The sequence below is a fragment of the Lathyrus oleraceus genome, chromosome 3 (genome assembly GCF_024323335.1).
Source record: "Lathyrus oleraceus cultivar Zhongwan6 chromosome 3, CAAS_Psat_ZW6_1.0, whole genome shotgun sequence".
Lineage (NCBI taxonomy): Eukaryota > Viridiplantae > Streptophyta > Magnoliopsida > Fabales > Fabaceae > Lathyrus > Lathyrus oleraceus.
Window position 1 is genome coordinate 174922330 of NC_066581.1, and position 26831 is coordinate 174949160.

The 26831-nt window shown below is 34.1% G+C and overlaps 1 protein-coding gene, 1 long non-coding RNA gene and 1 other non-coding gene across 4 annotated transcripts; all 3 read left to right on the plus strand.

Annotated features, from left to right (window-relative positions):
• Positions 1-1031: 1031 nt before the first annotated feature.
• LOC127133903 (small nucleolar RNA R71) lies at positions 1032-1137 on the plus strand. The gene has a single exon (XR_007807705.1). It is a non-coding gene; the product is annotated as a small nucleolar RNA R71 (small nucleolar RNA).
• A 9955-nt stretch (positions 1138-11092) lies between these two features.
• Positions 11093-11741, plus strand: LOC127126080 (uncharacterized). Its single transcript, XR_007804904.1, has 2 exons — positions 11093-11243; positions 11389-11741. It is a non-coding gene; the product is annotated as an uncharacterized LOC127126080 (long non-coding RNA).
• A 6044-nt stretch (positions 11742-17785) lies between these two features.
• On the plus strand, positions 17786-25325 carry LOC127126081 (coatomer subunit delta). 2 transcript variants are annotated; one of them, XM_051054930.1, is made up of 12 exons: positions 17786-17952; positions 19275-19345; positions 20229-20268; positions 20771-20994; positions 21416-21658; positions 21759-21915; positions 22079-22383; positions 23704-23902; positions 23989-24142; positions 24443-24505; positions 24583-24679; positions 24948-25325. In XM_051054930.1, the coding sequence occupies exons 2-12, from the start codon at positions 19343-19345 to the stop codon at positions 25035-25037; spliced, it is 1575 nt and encodes a 524-aa protein (XP_050910887.1). In that variant the 5' UTR covers positions 17786-17952; positions 19275-19342; the 3' UTR covers positions 25038-25325. The 2 variants fall into 2 exon arrangements, with proteins under 2 accessions (XP_050910887.1, XP_050910888.1); XM_051054931.1 differs by lacking the exon at positions 20229-20268 and having other exon boundaries at positions 17787-17952.
• Positions 25326-26831: the final 1506 nt, after the last annotated feature.

Below are 26831 nucleotides of genomic sequence, written 5' to 3' on the forward strand. Positions count from 1 at the left end.
TGGAGCTTTTTCAGCAGCTCCACAAACTTCTTAAATTGGGCATCTACTTTTACCTTTACCAATCTCTTCGAAATTGGAAGAAGTGGTTTATAAGGAGGAGAAACAACATAATGTTCCTCATTATCTTCCCATTTAACAACCTATGTCGCAGACGATGTTCATTCAGTCTCTTTAGCTTCCTCATTTTTCTCATAACGACCCTCCACTTGCTTACCACTTCTCGTTGTTAGAAATTCATATGCCCTTTAGGGTTAGGTTTAGGATGACCGAAAAAAAATTTGGGATAGGAAAATTATGATGTTTGTTTCTGAGCAACTCGAGAGATCCAAGTCTCAAACATCTTGGTGTGGGTGGAAATGGACTCCACCCTGGTGGATAACTGCATAAGAACCTCATTAGTGTGGAGATTTTGGTTCACAAACTCCTCATTTTTGTAAGTTTGAACCACTATAAATTTTTCCATCAACACTTCTAGATTTGATTTCTTAGGGGCAGCAACCACGCCTTGTTGGTAACCCGGTGGTCCTATAGCAGGTTGGGAAGTTATTCTTATAAGAAAGTTGGGATGGTCTCTCTACCATGGGTTGTAGGTGTTAGAATATGGATTACCGTGCTGATTAATATTAAGATAGTTAATACTTTCTTTCCTTGTTCCTTCGACGAGGATCATATGAAAATCAGTTGCGGTATTTCCCTTTATTCCGCAAACTTCATAGAAAAGAACTATAGGAACAGCTGGAGCTAGGAATTGCAGGTGTTATGCTTATATTTTCTATCTTTTGGTACAAAGCATCTATGATTAATGTTGGTCGAAGGGACTAACTTCCTAAGCTCCACCTTTTTTAGGGGCTTTTGTAGTGAGTTCATGGACGCTTCCCCACGTGTGGTGGTTTTTTGTCATGTCCTCTATAAGATTATAAGCTACATCCTTAGAGTTATTGATAAGGGCACGATCTTCAACCGCATCAAGGGCCATCCTTGTGGAATAAAGGAAACTATTATACAAGGTGTGGACATTGAGCCACTTTTCAATCCCATGAAATAGGCACAACCTCACTAAGTCCTTAAAATTCTCCCAAGCGTCAAATAATGATTCCCCTTATTCTTGCCTAAAATTCGATATCTCACTCCTAAATTATGTCATTTTACTCGGCGGGAAATATCGTGTGAGAAATACAATTTTAGCTCATCCCAAGTTATGACGGAGTTTACTGGCAAGGATTGTAGCCTAGTGCGGGCTCTATCCCGTAAAGACGAGGGAATACTATGAGTTGAATATCAGCGAGATCAACATTGTTAGATTTCAGTGTGTTGCAAAATTTGACAAAGATAAACAAATGTAGGTTGAGGTTCTGAGTTGGTAATCCTGAGAACTGGCTATGTTGGACCATACCCACAAGTGAGGGCTTGATATCATAATTGTTTGACCCTATGGGTGGGTGGACTATACTATAATGGTTTCCTCGCCAGTAGGAACAACATAGTCTTTAAAGGGGTTGTTATATATTTTTTTAACCATGTGTTATTATCTTAGTAATCGACGTCTCTCGTGTAAGAAACACTAAATTTTGTTAATCAACTCAAAAAGGTTTCCCTCACAACGAGATCTTCAGATAAGCTTGAAGTGAGAAAAGCAATAACAAAACACTGAACAATAATGTGTTTTAGTTTATATGGTGATAACACAAAATTTTAATATCAAATCAAATTGGTCACTGGAAACAGATCCAAAAACTTGACATGTTGCAAGCATGCGACAATATCGAGTAGTATACAAAGTATCGTACCATAGAGACCAAGTGACTGACTACCAAATTATATCTTATCTTTGGGTAGCTAAAATGATCAAAATAGAGTTTGTGAATGATTTTTACGTTTACAAGTAAAATAATTAAAACAAGCATAGTTTAAGACTTTGATTCATGCCTTTAATCCTCTTGTAGACCCTAGTTACGAGAATAAATCCAGTTTCATAGAAAAATGGAAAAGATTGACAACACCCACTTTCGTTGGCGTGTTTTCTTACTCTTATCAAATACGCTATCCACTTTCATCAAAATAATGTATTTGTTTAGAGTCAGTTTTCAAAGCAACCATTAACAAAAAGTACTTTCTCTGTTGAATTTTTGAGACACTTTCATCACCTCAATTCGACAGTTCAATGTTTCTAATTTTGTTATCGCACTACACTCTTTCAACGTATAAGCGATATCCAATTCTATAGTGTTATATTTTTACTAGGCCATAAGGATGGTTAGCTTACGAGTAAGGCCAATAAGGAGGCGGGAGACGAGGCGCTCGACTAAGCCACCCCTCGTCCAAAATGACCTATGAAGTCGCCCGAGTCTTAGTAACCGCCTGCTCGATTGGGCTTAGTGCATCTGGACTTTTTTCCTCTTGTCTCATGGACGTGGAAGATAATGTATCCCATTATAACGGACTTGAAGAGTGGGTCAAAGGAGGAATGACTCCTTCCTCCCCATGATCTAGTAGTGTGGGAAGTAACTTCCTTTAGCCATAGGCCTAAGAGCCTTTATAAATACTCTTTCACCCAAGGGAGAAAGGTGAATCTAAGTCATACACATATTTTACAACTTAAAAAGCACCATACTCCTAATAACCACAACACACGACTATTGTAATGACCATCATACAATCCTGGCAGCACCAGCCACTAATAGGGTCTCTCACCTCATGTGGGTTGGTCTTCTAGACAAACTCAAAAACCACCGCCTAGGGCTTCTCATTACCGTGAGAAATCCCTCACCATCAAAACATGTTATACACCTACTAAGGACTCTGAGTCTCCCCGCCATTGTAGGGGAACACTCACATTGTACTTTTTGACTAGTATAATGGTGTCCACCGTGAGACATCATTAAAACTAACCTGGGGCCACAAAGATACAGTTCTCTAGAATTTCTATGACATGAGTTGCACCATGCCCACACACGAATTCCATCTTCACTCAAATAGTTTGAATCACTTTTATGTTGATTTAAACTTCTCTAATTCAATATGTTGATAGATGATCATTTAATCATATTTTTGGCACTTTGAGTTAGTTATAGATCATCCCTAAATTGTTCCATATGTTTGGGTCCTTTGACTTGTTTGGTAGTGGATCCTAAGTCAAACACTTGAGCTTGATTTCATCTTTCCTATTATTCTCTTCTTTTCTCTTTGAGTTTTGAAACAGTTGTGCTTAATGCCTTGAGAGTTTGACTTTGTATCAATACTCTAACATGATTTCCACATACATTGTTTGGCTCATGATCACTAACTTGTTAAAATTCTAATATGCAAGGAAGCATAATTGACATAGTGCTGGAAAGACTGAACAATCTGTTGATTGAGTCATCGTTAAAATTCAAGTTTAAAGCTAGCAACAATTGGGGTGAATATAAAGCTCTCATTACCGACATGACCCTCACCCTAGAGGTAGGAGCCTCAACTTTAAAAGCCAAAAGTGACTACCAATTGGTGTCAAAATTGGTCGTTGGGGAATATTAGACGAACGAGCCATAACTCACAATGTATTTGAATAAGGTACATGATTTGTCTGAGCGTTTCAATACTTTTAAAATGGCACATGCACCTAGGGAGATTTTTTTTTAGAGAAAATCTCGTATCTAAGCTCGTCTGTTAGAAGAGAATGGGGGTACAACCGCTGTGATACGGTGAACTGACTTTGTGTTTTTGCTTTGAAAAGCAATGTTGCGGATAGCAAGAGTCGCCACCGACTTTTCTTTTATCCAATAAGGAAAGGTGGAAAAGAACAGGAAAGACCTTGATTAGATTTTGAGTTCGGGAGGTACACTATACAAAGGGAAGGTGTTAGCACCCTTTGTATCCATGGTTATCCATGGGCTCTTAATTGCTTAACTCACTTATGTTTTCCTTGTTTGAGAAAGTGTTTGAGAAATGTGGTGTGTTTAGAAAATATTTTGAAAGGAGAGTTTAACTTTGTAATGATTCTTGTACGAATGTATACAAAGTGTTTATCTCGTTTGATTTTGAAAGATGTTTAGAAAAATATAACTCGGCGATGATTCTGGTGTGAATGTATACCAAGTGGTGATTTTCTAAAAGATGTTATGAAAAGTGTGAGGTGTGAAAAGTATTTTAAGCTGTGAGCAAGCATTTAAGAGTTATACCCAACCAAGGTCTTTATAGGTATTTCCTATCCTTAGGAGGGTAAAACTGTCCTTACTATTGAGAAGTAAGTAGTCTTATCCTTTGGATGTAAAGGGACATCGTGGGGTCGTCGATTGGTCATTGAAGGCAACATTTGTAAGGATACCTTAGCATTCAAAGAGACGATCATCATTTAATCGTAGGCCACGACGAAGGGTCATCGAGGGACAAAGTCATATATTCGAAGGCAACGTTTGAGGGACAATGTCATATATTCGAAGGCAACGTTCGAGGGACTATGATTTATCTTGTAGGGACATTGACTTTTTGATCGAAGGGACTATGACTTATCTGTTTAGGGATGATGATGGTTTAATCGAAATGGTCTTTGCTAAGGGTATCCCCATATTCGTGGGACATGACCGTAATATCGTAAGGCAACAAAGAGAGGGTTACCCTAGAGGTGCAAGTGTGGAAATGATATATTATCTTGAATTAATTTATCTAAGTTCGATTATTTATCTTTCCATGCAATCCTATTAGCATACATCTAGACAGTTATATTCACAGTATGGAAAAATTAAAGTGCGGAAAATAAGACTACGCTATTACATGGCTTCGGGATGGGGGTACATAATTTAAAAGGGGATATAAAATATTTAAATCTTAATTAACGAGTACAAAAGTAAAAGGGCATGCCAAATAATAAAACCTAATTAAACTAAAAAGAAAGAAATAAAAAAAAATCTTAATTAAATCTATTACATAGAAAGTTCATGACAAATGAAATAAATAAACTAAATTTAAGAATGAATTAAGAATATTTTTAGTCTATAATAATAGAAACTTTTTTTTAATGAATTTATGGAAAAACTTAGACTAAATTGATAGAAATTTTAAAAGAAAAGAGAAAAAAAATATAATTAGATTTTTATTATTCAAAATAGCCTATTTTAATTAATTAAGTGATATATAAAAATTTAATTAATAAACTAGATTAAATTATATGCTAGTTTAAATAACTAATATAATATATTAATTAGAAAATTAATTAATGAGTTTTATTTTAATAATAAAAACTTAGACTAAATTGATAGAAATTTTAAAAGAAAAGAGAAAAAAATATATAATTAGATTTTTATTATTCAAAATAGTCCATTTTAAATAATTAAGTGATATATAAAAATTTAATTAATAAACTAGATTAAATTATATGCTACTTTAAATAACTAATATAATATATTAATTAGAAAATTAATTAATGGGTTTTATTTTAATAATAGAAAAATAGTGGTGAATTAATTATAATGGAAAGGGAGTAAACATAGTCTACCAACGAGCCATGTTGGTCCATTCGTTATTTATTCGCCTTCATTAAAATATATATTAATTCTACATGGATTTTTCCATTTTGACGCAACACCACCATGCATGTTAGAGCTTTCTCTCTTACGGCAAGCTACTTTATTTTTTCTCATGCTGTTTCTTTCATGTGAATACAACAAACCTGTAACTTCATCTTATATCAAACCATACACATAAAATAAGATCATATGTAATCATCATGCAATAATAAAAATAGCCATGCACAAATCAAGAAGCTTATATTATTTTACTCATGTATTAGTTCTCTTTACTGCAAGTGATAATGATAAAACAAACCTTACACATACATGTTAAAGACAACCAAGGATTTATATTATCACCATTATATCATCATCATCATTATTATGTAATAACAGCATGTGAAATAAACATAATCATGCTAGAAACAACACTCATATAATAATAATTAAATGGCAGATATAATTCTTTAATCATGCAAACAGAATTTCTCCAACATGTTATGACATATCAAGAACAGATGCATACTTGAATAAAGCAATATCAACATCCACCAAACCATGAATACATCATCTCAATATATATTAAACCAATATTATTCAAGCATGAATTAAGGAGTATTGCAAGGTAATCATGCTGGATGCAAATTCCATAATGAACACTTACTGGAGATTTGATTCTTCTAGCTTGCTCATTGTATGTGTGTTGTTCTTATTCAGGCTATGAGTGCTTTATGGTTGCTTCTCTTTTCCCTACCCGTGAATCTTCTTGCTTCTGCCTTGCCTTGTGTATCTTCTTCTGCTGTATCTCTCCTCCTTTTCGTCTCCCCCTCTCGCTGCAACCATATGAAGTATTTATAATGGTGTGGATTAGGGTTTAACCTTGCTAAATATTTGGATCCCTTCCTATACTTTAGGGTTTAACCTTGCTAAATATTTGATCCCTTCCTATACTTTAGGAGAGTTAGGGTTTAACCTTGCTAAATATTTGGATCCCTTCCTATACTTTAAGAGAGTTAGGGTTTAACCTGGCTAAATATTTATTAAATACAAATATTATTATAAATAATGAATAAATTAAATAAAAATTAATTTAAATTCTAGTTACATAATTGAATTAAAATTTAAACCTATTTCTATTTTTACTTTCATCATTTAAAAAAAATATATCAAAATTATTCTTACTTATAACAACCAAAATTATTTTATAATTTATGGGCTTAAAAAATGTTACTCTTATAAATAAATTTTATTAAGTAAAAAACTTGAATTACTAAATAAATACTATTTATAAATAATGAATAAATGGAACATGAGTCACTAAATTATAAAAAATAGTTATTATAATTTAATGGGCTTTAATAAATAAAATTAATTTAAAATTTTAATTATACAATTAAAATTCAAATCTATTTTTATTTATCATTAAATTAAAACTATTTTTATTTATATATATATATATATATATATATATATATATATATATATATATATATATATATATATATATATAATTTATATCATACAGATAACCAAAATTATTATTATTTTTTATATCTGTATCACATAATAAACAAATTAAAATTTATAATTTATATGAGAATGTATGCTAATGAATGAATGCAAATGTGAAATGAATGCCATGCATGAATCAATTTATCATAAAAATTAACAGGCAAATTTTGGGGTATGACAACCGCACAATAATTCAGGAGACACTTGTCATCCTTAGTATCGACGCATGCGAGACCAATACTATCGAAGTCGCCCAATCATCTAGTTGGATGATGCCTATAATACATTATCTGCAATCAAACGAGTTATTGCATAATGAATTAGAGGAAAAGAAAATCCACAAACGCGTAATAAAGTACATTTTGATGCAATAAGGCTCGACAAAATGGGAAGGGCCTCTCCCATGTTAACGTGCTTGGGGAGCCCAGGATCACTTTGTTCCTTGATGAACTATATAAAAGGGCTTGTGGCAGCCACATTAGCGGGCGAGCCCACAAGCTGTTGAGGGCAGGCTATTACTATCATACCTTAATGAAGGAAAATTGGTGTTCATCAATAAATGTACCAAATTTTAGAGACACACGAAGCTAGCAAAAATATACTCGAACGCATCGCACGCTCTAACATAAAACATAGTCGTCATCAAACTTTATTTATTCCCGAAGGAAAGAGAAAACATCGATAAAACTCGGGGAAAAGAGATATTTGGGTAAGGAAGTCGGTTATGCAAGGGGAAAGTATTAGCACCCCTAACATCCGTTGTACTCAACAGGAACCGTTTTGATTGTTATTGCTCGAATGGGTGTTATATCTAAGGATTACTCACAAAAGAATAAAGGATGGAATAGATAAAGTGCTTGGTAAGGATTAGGGCCCTCATGCCTACATATTCTCATCGTGCAATGAGAAAATTAGAGCTCTGTAGTTCATAGAACTAATGGTGGAAGGTGAAAATAAATTGTGATTAAGGTATGATCTGAACCAAAGGATAATGATTTGAACTCTAAAAAGGGGATGAAATCAGAACCCAAGAGTAAAACTGGTATGAACCAACAAGTGAGGGGCCTAAGGCATGATATCACTATATTGGAATAACCGAAAAACAAAGAGAATTGCCTGTATACAACTGCAAAGTAAGTAATGAGGTGTTCGTCTAAGAAATGTGAGGACTAACAAGACAAACAAATCTGCTCTTGGTTCAGAGGCAGGAACTAGATATTTACCCAAAAGTATGCATGAAACTAAAAAAAATATTGTATTTGGTTCAAAGATAATAATATATCACATAGAGTGAACGAAGGTAGAACATATTGAATGAAGGTATTTGAATAGTGAATGATGAATGATGAATGGAAGGTTAAAGAATAAATATGCTTGTGGAGGATTCGAACCCTCGTGCCTACGTATTCTCATCGTGCAATGAGAAAGTCAGAGCCCCATAGTTCATGGAACTAGTGATGGGAGGTGAAAAGAAGTTGTGATAAATGTATGGTCTGAACTAAATGATTGTATGATTTGAACTCCAAGAAGGGATGAAACTAAACCCAAGAGTAAAACTGGCTTTGACCAATATGTGGATAGTCTGAACATTCACCACTATATATGGTATAGCCGAAAACAAAGAGAGTTAAGTGTTTGGTTTCACAACATAAACAACTCTTGGTTCATAAGGTGACACAAGATGAAGCTTAAACAAATAGTGTATTTGGCTCAAAGATAGGTATATCACATAAAGTGAATGAAGGTAGAATTATGAATGCATCATGGAGATGGATGGGGAGAAATAAATAAATATGCTCACGGAGGATTCGAAACTTCGTGCCTATGTATTCTCATCGTATAATGAGAAAATCAGAGCATTAGTAGTTCGTGGAACCACGAAAATAAGGAAAAGATTGATATGATTGCCTAGAGGCGAAGCAAATTGCTTGACAAGCAAGGGTGTGGCATTGACCAATGATGGTAATCAACCACAAGATATTAATGAAGGCATGGTCTGAACCAAAGGTGCTACAAGAGTCTGAGACTCTACAAGGTAGGAAAGGATATTGCCATGGTCTGTACCCCATAAGGAAGAAAGAGATATGGCCAGAGTCTGAACTCCATAGGGAAAGATAGATGAATGCCATGGGGCATGAACATAAAGATGTGTCATATTCTGACTAATACAAGGGAAAAGAACGGACTTCCAGAGTCTGACACTCAATAAGAGAAAATGAATATGATGTCAAAGTCTGAACTTCAAGACAATATCAAAGGCTGCCAGAGTTTGCACTCAATGGGCAATATGTATAAGCATGCCATAGTCTGAACTATACAAGGCAAAAGAAATGATCTGAATTCCAGAGTCTGAACTCAATTAATGCAAAAGAGTATGATGCCAAAGTCTGAATTGTAAGGCAACGAAAGAGGTAGTCTGAGTCTGAACTCCATGGGTTGGATGAATAAATGCCAAAGTCTGAACTATAAGGCAGAATAATATGTCAAAGTTTGTAACTGTATAGGCAAAATCAGGATGGCCGAAGTCTGAACTCAATGGGGCAAGGATGCCAAGGTCTGTACCTTTTGGGCAAAGAACAAATCCAGAGTTTATACTTTATAGGCTGAAAGAAGTTGCCAAAGTCTGAACTTTATGGGCAAGAAACAAAGTATGCCAAAGTATGAATTGTATGAGCATAATTAAGGGTTGCCAAAGTCTGAACTCAACGTGGCAAGAATGCCAAGGTCTGTACCTTATAGGAAAAGAATAAAGCCAGAGTCTGTACTTCATGGGCTGAATGCCAAGGTCTGCACCTTATGAGCAAGGAATAAAAGATGATATGGTCTGAACTGTTAGGCAATGCATGAGGCAATTGATTAAGAGATAGGTATGTGACCCTAAGATAATGGTCCTAAAAGATGCATGAACATCAAGGAGGAGAGTCTGGTACTGAATCCAAGAGGAGAGTAATGATGTTTCACTATTGAAGAAGAATTGATGTGCAATGATGCTTCACTGTTGAAATGTTGAATGATTGATGCTTGCTTGAAGAAGACTTGTCAATTGCATGATTCAAATTGCACTAAAGTCTATGAGCGAAGGTGAATACTTTGAATAGTTAGAGCCTATGTCTCGTATGCAAAGGTACTCTAGACAAGTGTAGGAGAAACTCCATCTCATTATTCTTCATTGCTTAAGGCTCACTGTGTGTAACTCTCATCATAATTGACAAGTATTTTGTTAGGGGATTCTGATTAATGATCTTGATGATTCAATGTTGTTTGTTGTACTGAGAAGACTTGATCATTATTTGATTTGAATTGTGCTAAAGTCTATGAACAAGGACAAATACTTTGAATAGCTAGGGCCTACGCCCCGTACGCAAAGTCACTCTAGACAAGGGTAGGAGAAACTCCGTCTCATCATTCCTCGTTGCTTAAGGCTCATGGTGTACAACTTGAATTAGAATTGACAAGTTACTTATACCTTTGTTGTGCTTGAGAAATAGTCTACTTTGTTATCTATGCTTGATTGGTATTGACTTTTAAGTCTTAAACTTGCATTTGAACCTTGAGGTCCTGAGCTCTTGAGATTCAACATATCTGATATAACTTGAGCACAATGGACTTGCCCTATCAAGTGATCAAGGGTCTTTTGATCACTTGAATAAGCTTGGGGATTATAACATAATACAAAGGATTTGGTTGACTAAAGTGACCTTTGGTCAACACTAATCAGTGAGATTGAAAATATTAGTTGAATTATGTACAATTAACCTATTGAATTAACCAACTATATAAAATCATACAATTTCAATTAAAGCCCTAAGTTAAGGGATCATGCATAAAAACCAGAATTTCTAAGCCCTAGGGGCAAATGGTCATTATGTCAAAAATGAATAATTAGGAACATATTGAATGAAGTTCTAATTAAAACCTAATCAAAACTAACCTAATTAATTCTAATGTCATGAGATAAAAATCAAGTTAATCTATAAATTTACCTAAATTTAATATTTAATTACACAATTAATCAAGTTTTAATTGAAATTAATTAGATCTTTAATCTTAATTAAAATTAATATGATATCACATAGTGAAAAAACTAATTCTAATTGTTGTGTGCATTGCCCTGCTGTAATGGCTGCCTAAGTATTGGTTTACGCTAAGGTACATTTGTTGTTGGAAATGCAGGTTGTATGGTTGATGATTGTATGCAAAATGTTTTCCTATTGTACTTTGTTGCTATATGGTTGCTTAAAAAGTCAGGTATTAGACCAGTTCTGAAATGCTAGTTGTTGTTGCTCTTGATGCAATTATGTTAATTGGTTTTACTTATGCCATATGCTTGGAATGTTTGAAATCAACTTAAATTAAGTGAAACCTTCTAATGTGCATTGGTGACATGTTGCAGGTTGTCTTTGCATTGAATCAAGACCTCAAAACATGAGCATCATTAACATCTCATGGCCAAATGCAAACTAAGACTTCTTGTGATGGAAGCAAGCTTGGATGGAAGATTTAATGAGGTGATGCAATATGAAGACTCAAGATCCATGAAATTTAGGATTTAGGTTTAGAGAAATAGAGGGTTGAATTTGGTCAAAGTTGACCAAAAAGTCAACTATTGACCAAAGCCAACTTTTGGTCAAAGTGCCAATTTTGTAATTTTTTGTATGAATCTTGGTAAACGGTATTTGTATGAATGAATGAATAACTTTAAATGAACAATAATCCTTTATGATTCAATGTAAAATGTTTTGAATTCAAGTTATAACTTTCCCTCCAAAACTCAAGTTTGAATCATCCTCTGAATCATGATCTTTGTATGGATTAATGGACATGAACAAATGGATTATGAATGAGGTTCATGAATCAAGAACCAATGGCCTAGGAGTACCATAAAACATGAGCCAAACTATGCACCATGAAGACTGAATCAATGAATGCATCAAGGGCTTAAGTTAATGAACTATGATATTTGAATGAACCATACCTTATGAGGATCTTGAATAAGATGGACTATGAAGTATAAATCGGTGAACTTGAATGGTAAATTGAATAAAAACTTGAATGAGACTTTGGATCCAATGAATCATCAAACACGTAGGTATGTAAATCCAATAGTCAACTGGTTAAAAGACACTTGATTATTGATGATGCATGATAATTATCAAGAACCATCCTCTAATAAATTAGGGTTTGAAACAATTACAAGGTGAAAATCCAAATGAAGGCCCAATAGGACCAAGGTTTCCTGATTAGGGTTTCATGGTGCATCCCATCTAATCAAGGTCTTCAATCCAAGAATGAGGATCTACAGACAAGTCCCCACCATATGGGCCCATGATTAGGGCTTAAATGATCCAACCTATGCTCAAGAGCCAATCACAAGACCCCATAACATCATAGCCAGGAATTAGGGTTTGAATACCATAAGGAATGCATCCATATCTCAAGCAATTAGGGTTTCATTCCCAAGATGAGCATATGAAGATCCATGTCATACTTCTAGGGTTTAATCCATAAACAAACCCTAGCTTTGCAAGCTATAGAGCTTTGAACCCATTAATTAACCAATGTCAACATGAATGAGTGCATATGAATGAAACATGAATATATACAGATGAATCTCAAGTCCAAGGTTGAGTGAAAAGATGAAAAAAAGAGGGAAATTTTTGGGGTACGACACACACCAATCTCCATCGCGTGCCACCTGAACTCCTCTAATATGTCACAATGCCCTGGCTATTTTATCAATCAAGTGAGGATATTATAGGTTTGTTTCCCTTGCCTCCAAGTCATCTAAAACTCCTGGTCGTTAGGGGTAGACTATTTCATAAAATGGACTGAGGTAAAAGGTGTATCCAAGATTAAAGTAGAGAGGGCTCTCCATTTTTACTGGCAAAGAATCATGTGAAAGTTTATATTGCACGAGATCATCATTTTCTAAAATGTAACTTAGTTCGCCGCACCTCAGTGGTTGATTTCTGTCATGACCTGAGAGGTAGCATAAACATCAACCACATAAGGCAACTAAAGTATCGCCTGAGGGATCCAACTAAAGTCTTGTCAGAGGAACTCAAAACAAAAGTCTCGTGTGAGGGACTCAACTAAAGTCTCTCCAGAAGGGGCTTAACTAAAGTCTCGCCTAAGGGACTCAACTAAAGTCTCTCTAGAGGAACTTATCTAAAGTCTTGTATGAGTGACCCAACTAAAGTGTTGCTTGAGGGAATAAACTAAATTTTTTCTAGAAGGACTAAACTAAAGTCTAGCCTAAGGTACCCAACTAAACTCCCGTCAGAGGGACTCAAATAAAGTCTTGCTTGAGGGACTCAACTAAATTCTCACTCGAGGGACTCAACTAAAGTCTTACTTGAGGGACTAAGCTAAAGTCTAGTAAAACATCCCCGACTCGGGCCCTGTTGAAATATTCCATTTAGGGGCCTGTTACGGGTGTGAAAATAAAGGATGAGAAGTTAAAACACTTTGCCCTTTACAAGTCCTCATGTGTTGAAAGACGATGTATTAGTATATCCTAAAAGGGGCCAACAAGGAGAGAGGCAGAGACTAGGGACCTAAGTTGAGTCCATAACGCCTCTCTGGTCGCCCACTTTCTTGTTCGGGCACCCCTTTACTGGACATGTCACCCGTTCCATTGGTCATGTCGCCTCCCGTTAGGAATGGTCGTCTGATATGGGGAAGTGGGGGAATACCGTGTCCCAATTCCTTAACAACAAAGAAGGGGTCATTTGACCATATTCTCGAAAATAGTGGTGGGCTAACCATCCAATCTTGCATTTTCTCAATAGCAGTTGTTATTCCTCAAGGGCCTAGGATCCAGACCCATAAACATTATAAATACCTCAATGGTAAAGTTGAGGAACAATCTCATTCAGATACAAAAACCCAGATACACAGAGCTTCTCACCCCTAGAGCTAGCTTTCATCCCCACAAAATACCTTAAAATCTTTGATAGATATTAATCAATAGGAGTTGTCACGCATTGTACATTTTAGCAAGTACAAATATCAAAACAAAAATGAGAAGGATACAATCACACTAATAAGAAGTAATGTGAGATGTCAAATGATGAATGTTATCAAATTTCTTTCAAATGACGTAGCCTTGATCAAAATAGTGTATGGAAATGATTATTGAAACTAATTTGAGTGAATAGAGAGATCTTAGAAGGGAATCTTAAAATTTTAGGAGTGAGAATACATAGGTTTTCTTAAACCCATTTTTCCAAATGTTATTGAATATGGGGTGTTGAAAGCAACACAAAATTTATATTAAGGACGTGTTTGGATTACAAAATTGAATGACGTGTCTGAATAATGTTGTCTGGACTGCATGTTTTCCTCCATACGAATAAATGAGTCGATGTTGAGGGAATTATGATGTGTATGAATTGTATTATCCAAATAATGTGATAGGGACATTTTTCAAAAATACTTAGAGTTTAAGAGAAACACTAAGGGTGTAATGAGCAACACCCTTTGAACATTGAGAAAAAATGACCTTGTTGATCCAACCGTAGTTTAACGTGAGTGTTACATTTACGGACGCACCCGTTCAACCTAACTCATTGTCCATCCTTGATTAGACTCTATCAATTTTTTCCCACCAAATTCTATGTTACTTTTTTTTATCTCGTATATTTTTTAAGGATTTTTTAATGATAAAATCTATCAAAATATACTATATAATAATATTTTTCTAATAAAATATACTATTGAAGATGCTTTCGATAAACACAATCAATATCTATCAAAATATACTATCGAACAATATATTTTGAATTAAAATACGTTATAGGGAACCATGCTTTCCATAAACAAACGTGTTTTAAGAGGATATATTGAGAAATCCTTTTTTTTGAGATATTGATATGTTTACCTTGAGATATTTATTTTAATTTTAAAGTACTTATCTATTGGTCTTTATTTTTTATTTTATTTTAAACAAAAATTTATTTTTTAGATTAAATCAAAATAAGTTAATAAAAAAACACAAAAAAACATAACTACATCATAATTTTTTAAAAATACATGTTTTATAATTACTCATATATATATATATATATATATATATATATATATATATATTGATTTTAATTATCTAAATGTTATTATTTAATAAGAATTAATTTTATGTGAATATAAATTGACTAATGTTTAAATAATTTTTAATAAAAGTAAATTTTAAAAAATCTATTTATTATAGATTAAAAACATAATATTTATTAGTTTAAATATTTTTAGAGGTTTTTAAAATAATGTAAAAATGTTTTTAAAATAATGTAAAAATGTTTTTAAAGAGGAAATCAGGTAAAGTGATATATTTTATAGAGAAACTAAAAATAACTCTGATTTGAATTTTTTTTATAAATTTCTAGATTTTGATTTCTTTAAAGAATTTTAACAAACATTCTTAAAATTATTTTAAAAAGTGATTTATTTTTTAAAAAGTTATGACAAATGATTTTAAAAATAAATTCTTGTGGTTTTTTTACCAAGATAACCCAGTTTTTCGAAAAAATTCCCAAAATAACCCAGTTTTCAGCAAAATTCCCAATCTACCCCACTTTTAGGAGGTGTCTCCAATTGAATTGGCGACTCCTCTTAAAAATTGCAAGGAGGCGCCAATTGGATTGGCTAGGGCAGGTGCCCTAGCCAATCCAATTGGCGCCTATGTGTAATTTTTAAGAGGAGTCGCCAATTCAATTGGCGACACCCTTAAAAAAGGTTCAAATGGCAAAACCTCCAACATGAAAGTTGTAGATCTTTTCAAGACAATGAATTTGGACATAAATTTTGCATAATTTGGAATTTTTATGAGAAAGTTATGAGCAGTTGAAGTTGGACTTCTGATTTTTTCAACTGTTATCTGACCTATAATGTCTTGCATTATCGCATGTGTTTCTTTTAGAAATATGAAATTTTGTCCAACATAACATTTGAAGTAGACATCTCAAATTTTGCAATGCACTTGGTCCCACCTCAAAATAATTAAAAATGAGTGAGTTAGGTCCTTGCGAACTTGACCCAAAATTAGGGTTTCTGTCAAAACATGTGTATGTGAATTTTGCCAAAAGGGACCAACTTCAAGCCCTTCTGTTTGAATGATAAAAACCTCAAATGACAAAACCTTTAACATAAAAGTTGTAGATCTTTTCAAGATAAAGAATTTGGACTAAAATTTTGCATCATTTGCATTTTTGTTTAGAAAGGTATGGGCACCTGAACTTGGACTCTTTGACATTTCAACTGTTATCTGACGTATAATGTTTTGCATTATCCCATGTGTTTCTTTTAGAATTATGAAATTTTGTTCAACATAACATTTGAAGTAGACATCTCAAATTTTGCAATGCACTTGGTCCCACCTCAAAATAATTAAAAATGAGTGAGTTAGGTCCTTGCGAACTTGACCCAAAATTAGGGTTTCTGTCAAAACATGTGTATGTGAATTTTGCCAAAAGGGACCAACTTCAAGCCCTTCTGTTTGAATGATAAAACCCTCAAATGACAAAACCTTCAACATAAAAGTTGTACATCTTTTCAAGACAATGAATTTGGACTAAAATTTTGCATCATTTGCAAAAAAATTTAGAATTTTAGTACCTTTCTCAAAAAAATTGCAAATGATGCAAAATTTTAGTCCAAATTCATTGTCTTGAAAAGATGTACAACTTTTATGTTGAAGGTTTTGTCATTTGAGGGTTTTATCATTCAAACAGAAGGGCTTGAAGTTGGTCCCTTTTGGCAAAATTCACATACACATGTTTTGACAGAAACCCTAATTTTAGGTCAAGTTCGTAAGGACCTAACTCACTCATTTTTAATTATTTTGAGGTGGGACCAAGTGCATTGCAAAATTTGAGATGTCTACTTCAAATGTTATGTTGAACAAAATTTCATAATTCTAAAAGAAACACATGGGATAATGCAAAACATTATACGTCAGATAATAGTTGAAATGTGAAAGAGTCCAAGTTCAGGTGCCCATACCTTTCTAAAAAAAATGCAAATGATGCAAAATTTTAGTCCAAATTCTTTATCTTGAAAAGATATACAACTTTTATGTTGAAGGTTTTGTCATTTGAGCTTTTTATCATTCAAACAGAAGGGCTTGAAGTTGGTCCCTTTTGGCAAAATTCACATACACATGTTTTGACAGAAACCCTAATTTTGGGTCAAGTTCGCAAGGACCTAACTCATTCATTTTTAATTATTTTGAGGTGGGACCAAGTGCATTGGAAAATTTAAGATGTCTACTTCAGTTGTTATGTTGGACAAAATTTCATAACTCTAACAGAAACACATGCGATAATACAAAACATTATAGGTCAGATAATAGTTGAAAAAATCAGAAGTCCAACTTCAACTGCCCATAACTTTCTCATAAAAAATCCAAATGATGCAAAATTTATGTCCAAATTCATTGTCTTGAAAAGATCTACAACTTTCATGTTGAAGGTTTTTTCATTTGAGCCTTTTTTAAGGGTGTCGCCAATTGAATTGGCGACTCCTCTTAAAAATTACACATAGGCGCCAATTGGATTGGCTAGGGCACCTGCCCTAGCCAATCCAATTGGCGCCTCCTGTAATTTTTAAGAGGAGTCGCCAATTCAATTGGAGACACCTCCTAAAAGTGGGGTAGATTGGAAATTTTGCTGAAAAATGGGTTATTTTGGGAATTTTTTCGAAAAACTGGGTTATCTCGGTAAAAAAACCAATTCTTGTCATTGCAAATCAAATATACCAAAAATAAATAATTTTAATTAATTAACGTAAATAAGGCTAATAGGATGGACCCACCTAGGCGCACCGGACCTGAGTTAGATTAAGCACCGGCATCGATTAGCTTCGTTTCGTTTCGGATTCTCTTCTCTTCTCATCTCGGTGTCGCGAATCCTTTCTTCTGCGATTCAGATCAGATCAGATCTGCAGAATCTCAGATCCTGCATCGGTAAGATCTCTCTCTGCTACTTAGCAATTCAATCACTACATTACATTACCTTAGGTTAAATCATACTGATACGCTGAATACGATATATTAGGAGAGTTTTAACATAGGTCAAAGTTTGATTGTTAGTCAAATTGGTTTCTTTGGTGTAAGGATTATACTTTGAATTTTAATTAGGAATTTCAGTTGTGTAAAGGTGTGAGAAAAGTGATCAGTATTTGAATTGAGAGAGTCTAGGTAAGGGTACTGATCCTTGTAATTTTATTTAATGTGGTTTTGAATTATGTCGATTAACAGTGTTTATGATGTTCTGGTGTATATGTGATTATGTCAAATGTGTGTTGTGTTTATTTGATGAGGTGTGTGATTTGGTGAAGTCGTGTATGTTGATTATTCTTAATCTATATAGGCTTGTTTGAATAATGTTTGGTGAAATTTTTGATAAAATTGTTGTAGTGAGAGTGATTGGTATTGGTTATGTATTTTACATGCATGTAATGAATTCCTAAGGTAGTAGCCCTTTTAAGGGAGTGGTGATAATAGCCCTTACGAGGGAGTGGTGATAGTTTCCCTTACAAGGGAGCGATGATAATTGCCGTTACGAGGGAGTGGTGATATTGCCACCACAGCTGTTGGAGATGTCAGAGTATTGTGATCATCATCCTAGTTAGCCGGTCTAGTACTAGTCTGCGGGTAATATGCAATGTCAGTCTCGTTCGGCGGGTTGTTGCGGATCAGCTTAGATGTCACTTTTGTTTTCTTTATTTTGGATGCTATGTTTTTTTTTGGATGGTATATCTTAAGAAATGTGGTTGGGCCTAACTCATCCCTACAAAACCGGCTTGTAAGGTGAGGATTGCCTCCACTTATAAACACAACACATAACACAGGCCATATCTCTAAGCAACATGGGATTAAATCCACCCCTTCAATCCCAACACAATGAAGGTGTTGGAGGCTACAATGAATGAAGGCAAGCCAAAATGCCGCAATTTAGACAATTAGGAGCGGACCGCAATGAAAGTGGAAATTCCAACAGTATATTATTATTTTTTTTTTGAAAACTTGGGTTTGTTTACAAACTTGTGTTTAAAATCTTGTAAGCTGTTTTTTTTAAGGTAATACCTTGTTGCAAATTAGTTTGTATATTTATTTTATACGTGATTACTCTGATTGTCAGTTTTGAAAAGAATAAAAAAATTGGTATTTTGAAAACATAACATTTTGGTTTTATTAATGTTCCAAGAAGTTTGGGATGTTACAACCTTGCTTCGTGATCCCATAGCTCCTTACTAACAACAGGACTGTTTTTTTTTTTTTTGCAGATTTAATTGCAGATTCAATTCAACCCTAGAACAAACATTTTCCTGATTTCAATTATCAATCGAACAAAATGGTAACTCACCACTAGTTTGATATTGAGAACTTGCATGTGTTTTGCATTGCTTAGGAAACCAGTTTACATTTATTTATTTTCTCTCTTGATTTCAGTATTTATTTTTTATTTGTGTGTTATATAATATATTCATGTTGATGGAGTAATTTTGGTACTGGAGTGGCCTGTAGCTACTCCAATTTTGTTATATATATATACAGTTTTAATTCGTGATCGGTAAACAAAGACCATGGGAGTTTTAGTTCTTTCCTATGAATTTTCTCTTCTGTAGTAAGCTTTTAGCATGGTTTTTATTCTACATTACTGGTAATTTTGGATCTTCCAGTGCAAGCTTATGCTGCTAAGTAATGTTTGATTTTCTTTTACCTTGAATATAGTTATGTAACTTTTGATATTTGATTTTCATCCAAAAATGTGCTGAGCTTAATGAGCAAGTTGTTTGCTAGTTTGGCGTAGGCTCAATTTGTCAGGGTGAGGCAGGGTTTATGCAAAGGCCATACAATCACATTCCCTTTAGGTTTTGTTTGCAAGTTGGGTTTTAAAGGAGAGTGAACTGGAGGACTTACTTTTATTTTTTAAATCAAGGACTCTAAAATGTTTTTAAAAATAAATTGTGTGTGAATGAAGTATAATATTACCATTTATCGTGCTGCTCTTTCGATTTTTAAAAATGATCAAATATAAATCAAAGTACAGGCTTGGCCCTCTAAAATTCCCCTTCAAAACCCCACTCGCGAACACAGCCTTAGTAAACTGGAGAAACAAACATCTATTGGCTTCAGAAAAATAAAAGATTCCTATCTGTTCCTGATTTTCTCTTTTGTTTGTACCATGAGTTTTTTTTTTCTCTCTTTAAATGTTTTTTGTTTTATTTGTTTAACAGGTCGTTCTTGCTGCATCCATTGTCGGCAAGTCTGGTAAAGGTGAGTTGCTTGCAGCCCCCATTCACCAGTGGTCTTTTATCCTTTAAACTTAGAATAATTAGCACCGATAGTTTGTGTCTGGCTCACTTTTCATTTGTAGTCATTGTATTGTACTTAAGTATACATCAATTTCACTGAAGGGAAAAGAAACATATTAAATATATCATATATTGCTCTCGAGATGCAATTTTTTATCATAGTTAACTTTAGGCTAGACATGTCCTCATCTTTATTTATAATATTTGAATTTTGTCACATAGACCATTGAGTTATGAAATCCATTTACTATTTCAATTATTCCATCTTTTTTGTGTGTCTAATTCTTAATATCGCATCTTATTAGTGGGAGATTAATGTTTTTGCTTTGACATTCAAAATAACTTTTTAGTTTCTAAACAGCAGCGTAGTCCTGAAATGATGTTTTATTTGATGGTGCCTAAATAATAATGGATTTAACACCCATACCCTTATGCCACTAAACCTCTTGCTTTTTTGTTTACAGTGCTAGTTTCTAGACAGTTTGTGGATATGTCTCGTATAAGAATTGAGGGACTTCTAGCAGCATTTCCCAAGTTGATAGGCACTGGGAAACAACACACATATATTGAGACTGAGAATGTGCGCTATGTTTACCAGCCAATAGAAGCTCTGTACCTGCTACTTGTAACAAACAAACAGAGCAACATACTGGAAGATTTGGATACTCTGAGACTTCTCTCCAAACTTGTAATCTTTCTCTGATGTTTCAAATTTGACTTCTTATTTTCTCAAATCCATTTATTTTCAATTGATTGGTCTTTTCATCTTGTTAGGAGCATTATTTGTTTTGTCGTTAACTTGGTATGGCTTGCTAGCATGAATCTAGAATTTTTGTGTCCTGTCTTCTCAATTTTCTGTCATGTCGGTGCTTTCAAGGGGTTTTAATGGTACACTTATGAAATGCATAAGCTCCACTTCTCATTTAAACATGGCGTTTAGTACATTGAATTTTATCTGCGTTGACTACATTGATTTCTATAGGAAGGTTTAGGATTGATGAAATGTTTTTAGTGGGAGGTATTTCAACTTTTCAAATCAGTTTTAAAGCCCTTGAGTTAAACTTTTGTCAAGACTTTCTTAAATTCTGTTATTTTCTTAATATTTTCAGGTCCCTGAATATTCGTATTCCCTTGATGAAGAGGGTATCTGCAGACATGCCTTTGAGCTGATTTTTGCGTTTGATGAAGTCATCTCTCTTGGGCACAAGGAAAACGTGACTGTTGCACAAGTTAAGCAATACTGCGAGATGGAAAGTCACGAAGAGAAGCTACACAAGCTGGTTATGCAGAGTAAGATCAATGAAACTAAGGATGTGATGAAGCGGAAAGCCAATGAGATTGATAAAAGCAAGGCATGATCGGGGGACTTCAATTTAAAAACTTTTTTATGTTTTAACTTTTGAGTCTGGGATTGCTCATAATTTAATTGAACTTAATACATTTTTTGCGCAGATTGAAAAGAATAGAAGTGATAAAGGAGGGTTTGGTCCGTTATCATCAATGGGTTCTGGAAGAATTGAAAATAGCTTCAGTGATTCAAGCATATCTAGCACTGGAACTGGTTTTGGATTGAGTACTGATGTTGATTCCTTTTCTACGAAACCTAAAGGTTGGTTTCCATAGATTCTCACAAATTCATCTAGAATGTTTGTAAATGTTACTACTTAGAATGGCAACAGATCATGCAGTCTCCAATTCTCTTCATTAATGTATCGTGTTTTGGAATTAAGAGTTATCTTTTCATTAATGTACTCTCCTATTCTCTTCCTTAGGTCGTCCAACTGCATCTGCCGCTGCTCCGCCAAAGGGTCTTGGTATGAAGCTTGGTAAATCTCAAAAGACAAATCAGTTTTTGGAATCATTGAAAGCAGAAGGCGAGGTCATTCTAGAAGATGTTCAGCCAAGACTTAGCCAGTCTCGGACAGCTGCCCCACCACTTACCGATCCTGTCACTTTAACTGTTGAGGAGAAATTAAATGTGACTCTGAAACGAGACGGCGGAGTTGGTAGTTTTGATGTTCAAGGCACATTGTCTCTGCAAATTCTTAACCAAGAAGATGGACATATTCAAGTTCAGGTATTGTATATTTACTATCTTTCTCAAGCTGTGTCCTGTGGCTGCTGATTTGCATACCAGTAATTTATTTTTTATAACAAAATGAGTTATTGACATGCAAAAGTTATAGTTGTTTCATTTAATCTCATCATGATTTGGTAACAGTTCATGTGAAACAAAATTCTTTTCCCACCTTAGATGTTGTCTATAGTGTATATACACTTTTCTCATGGTTTATGTGAAGTTTAGTTTGCACCGATTTGTTAGACAAACAATTATCTATGTTTCTTATTGTTAATGTTTAAAAATCAGTCTGTATGCATGTTTGGCATGTTAAGATAGGTCAATTATAAAGTTTTAGTTAGATATTTCAGGCATAGATGTTAAGCTCAATATGAGCTATTTTTTTTGGTATGCTTTAGCCACTCAATCAATCTTCTTACACACATGGGGCTGGTACATATTTTCAATAGAGAAAAGCTTATCTTTAACTAAAGAGTAGAAGAATAACAGCCTTCAGTTGCTGGAGCAGCCTAGAGATTTTCCTCATTCTGACAATTTAAGAGGCCCAAGTGCTCTCCCTATCGCTTTCAGTTACACAATCTGTCTCCCAGGACTGTTCCGTTCTTTCCTTTTATTAACTCCTCCCCAACTAACCTAGCCTATATAGAGTTAAAGCTATCATTAGTTCAGTTAGTTACTGATCGTGGCTCCCTACAACTGTTGCTATTTCTCCTACTGTACACCCATTTAACAGGGGGTATGGTAGCACACCAGTTAGGTTATATAGTTGTGTATTACCTTATTCTCCGATATTTTGGATGGAAAAAGAATAGGCCTGAGTGAGAGAACAACTACAACAACCAAGCCTTATTCTGGTAAGTCTAGGCAAGGATCGGGATCCTGAAAGAGAGAAATAAAGAGAAAAAGTCTATATGGTTGTGGTTCAATTAGATCTAAAAAAAGAAATTGAAAAGAAAGATAATGGGATTTAAAATACATGTAAGCTGATTATTTTTTTGGTCAATCACAACATTCTGATGCTTTTGATATGTGATGTATTTTAGAGTTCTACCGAAACAATCATTTTGGTTCCCTACAACAAAGAAAGACTAATGAGTTGTTTACGTGCAAATGAAAATTTCAATATACAAAATGATATATGTTTCTGTTCGATCAATTTTATTTGTTTTGTACAGTACCTGCATTTTCCAGTATGCACCTTACATCTTTCATTGAAAAATGCTTCAATTCTCCCCCTCATGACTGTTTTTGTATGTATATATCACTTTAGAAGACAACTAAAGTATCTGTACTGCATATGGTGCCATGTTTTTGCAGGTCCAAACTGGTGATAATCAGGCCATCTCTTTCAAGACACACCCTAACATGAATAAAGAACTATTTGCCCATGACTATATACTAGGTCTAAAGGATCCCAATAGGCCTTTCCCCACTGGTCAAGCCAGTGATGCTGCAGGTGTTGGTCTTTTAAAGTGGAGAATGCAAAGCACCGATGAGTCAATGGTGCCACTGACAAGTGAGTTAATATCTATCATTAATATGGTCAGCTACTTTATTTTCATGCATTAAGAACTGACAGTGTCGCATATATTTCAAATGCAGTCAACTGTTGGCCATCTTCTTCTGGAAATGAAACTTATGTCAACATTGAATATGAGGCTTCATCAATGTTTGATCTGCGGAATGTTGTTATTTCAGTACCTCTTCCAGCTCTTCGAGAGGCACCATCTGTTAGTCAGATTGATGGAGAATGGAGGTGTGTAATTTGTTGTTTTTATTCCCTCACCAATCGTGTTTTTGGTTGAAGTCAGTTGTAAATTGCTGTGGTTAGTAGAATCTGTTACACATCCGGGAGCTTTAAACCACTGATCAGATTTTCATGCATTAGATTGTTTGATGGAACTAATTTTGCTTCCCACATCATCCATCCCCTCCCAAAATCACCAATTGATAATGTCTTTCATATTTTTACTTACATTTATAGTTCTAAATCATTTAATTTTATTCCTTACATTCTTGTGCACTCGATAATTTCCTAATAAAATCGGCTTTGCAGGTATGACTCTAGGAATTCCATTTTGGAGTGGTCTGTCCTTCTGATTGATAACTCAAATCGCAGGTATGCTAAGTTTGGAGTGACTTTAAGATTTAATTTTAAGCTTTCAATTGTTTTGTCTGATCTTAAAAATTTGGCAGTGGGTTAATGGAGTTTGTTATTCCACAAGCGGATTCATCAGCATTCTTTCCCATTTCAGTTCGTTTTGCAGCAACTGAGACATTTAGTGACCTGAAGGTTTGTGTTCTTCTTTATGGTATTCAATTTTATTAGGGGTAGTGGATGTAGTGTAATTTGGAACATGTGTCAAAATTTGAAACTGACACATTTATTAACCCAAAGATGTTTGTATGGTTGGTAAGTTTTTTTCATCTCTAAATAGTTCTTTTCTTTCACAACTCATTTGCCGTCATCAGCTGCTATGGATAAATATATGATATTATTAGCTTGAATGTTGTTGTAATGGGATCTTAACCAATATACCTTTTTTTTCTTCTCTTTGCAGGTTACAAATATCATACCACTTAAGGGCGGTAATCCTCCCAAATTTGCTCAGAGAACTCAGTTGATCACAGAAAACTACCAAGTTGTGTGATTGATTTCCTCTCGACTTTTGAGTTTCTAAGACAGTTTTGCGTTTACAGTTTACAGCCAGTCGCGTTTTTTTCATCAATAGGATTTATTTAGCTGCAGTACTTGTTAATACTCTATTCATGAATTTATACTTTTGGTTTTACTTCTCAAGACACGGATGTTACTTCTATTTACTATCATGTGAAGTATCTTATGTGGAAGGGGATGCATATCCATCTCCCCTTAAAAATCTTATAAGTTTATATAAATAAGAAGAATATCAACTATCTAATACAGGTTAGTAAACTAACTAGTTGTGTATGTATTGTGGTATATTTGCTAAAGTAATGTTTAATGTTTAGTTTACATCTCTTAAAAATACATTTTCATCCAGACACAATTGAAATTTAGGGTATGTTTCGATGGATGTCCTGAGATTTTAAAATGGAAAGAAAAACACTCTTTTAGGAACTCAAGTCCCTTAATATTTGATCACCTTATATTACCATAAAATTGAGTAAGAACACAAGTCCGGACCTTTCTCATATGGGAATTTGCATCATTTATTTATTTTCATATTCATTACTTGTTCTTCATCATCATGCGAGTCTTCGAAATCTAAGTATTCCTATTTTTTTTTTTGTAGTATAGCAAGACGAGCATACTTAAATCAAGATCAATAACTAAGTCATGTTGAGATAAAAATAAAGGGAATTGCTTTAGGAAAATCATTTTAACACTTTGGGAGTTTGGAGGGGGAGGGGAAGAGTTTCAAAAACAATTTTTTTATAAAAAGTATAGGAAAATATTTTAAATTTTGTGAACGAATGATTTTGTATAGAATGTTAAAAAGAGTGTTGATTAAAACCAAAACCCTAGTCCAATAAATTTTTGACTTCTCTTAAATTAGAGGGGTTTTGGTGATATAAAAGCAAACTCTCCAAAATCTTCCCAATCGAAATTCTTCAATTCTTCCTGTTCAATCATTCTTTTTTTAGAGTCCTCCCCTCCCTTCTCCTTCAAACTCTCAAACAAATCCTAAGGAATTTCAAAAACGTTCTTTAAAATTTGAAAGTGTATTTCTGGACATATATTTTTTACACCAATATACGTCCTAAGTGAGACTCATTCTATTTTTCTTCAAAATTTAGTTTAAAAATTTCTCAGATTTACCGTATATCAATTTCCTCTTTGTCAAAAAAAGAATAGTCTGATTTATTTTATATATTCATTTTATCCGTTTTGTAAAAAAAGAATTGAAAATATATTTTCAAGTGGTTGTATGGTATTTTAATCCTCCATGTTATTTGTTGAATCAAGTTGAGGGTGTGGTATTCCAAACATGTGAAGAAATGCCTTACATACACATCTATTATATTTTTCACAACCACACCCGTCTTCTTCATTTTTCCATCTTCGGATTCTATTTATTTTGCCCCAACTGTGAGTTTAACCTAACTTCTCACATTCTTTGTTATGTGATATGTACAAAGTAACGTATATGAAGTAAAAAATACCTTTACAATCGAATTCATCAAGGTGATATCACGGTTGATAATAATCACTTTAGGCATCTCATCTTGGTCCTTCAACATTGTCCGAAACACCTCTAAAGTCCAAATAACATTCTCCTCTTTCCCGCTCTCTAGAAATACAAACCCAACATAATAGATCTTCTCAGTTGAGTAACACTAACCATCTCCAACAATGAAAGTCTATATTTGTTGGTCTTGGACGTTGAAACACATCTTCTATCTGAATCATTATCGGACATTCTAATAACCACATCGAATCCCTGTTTGGAGGCATCCATATA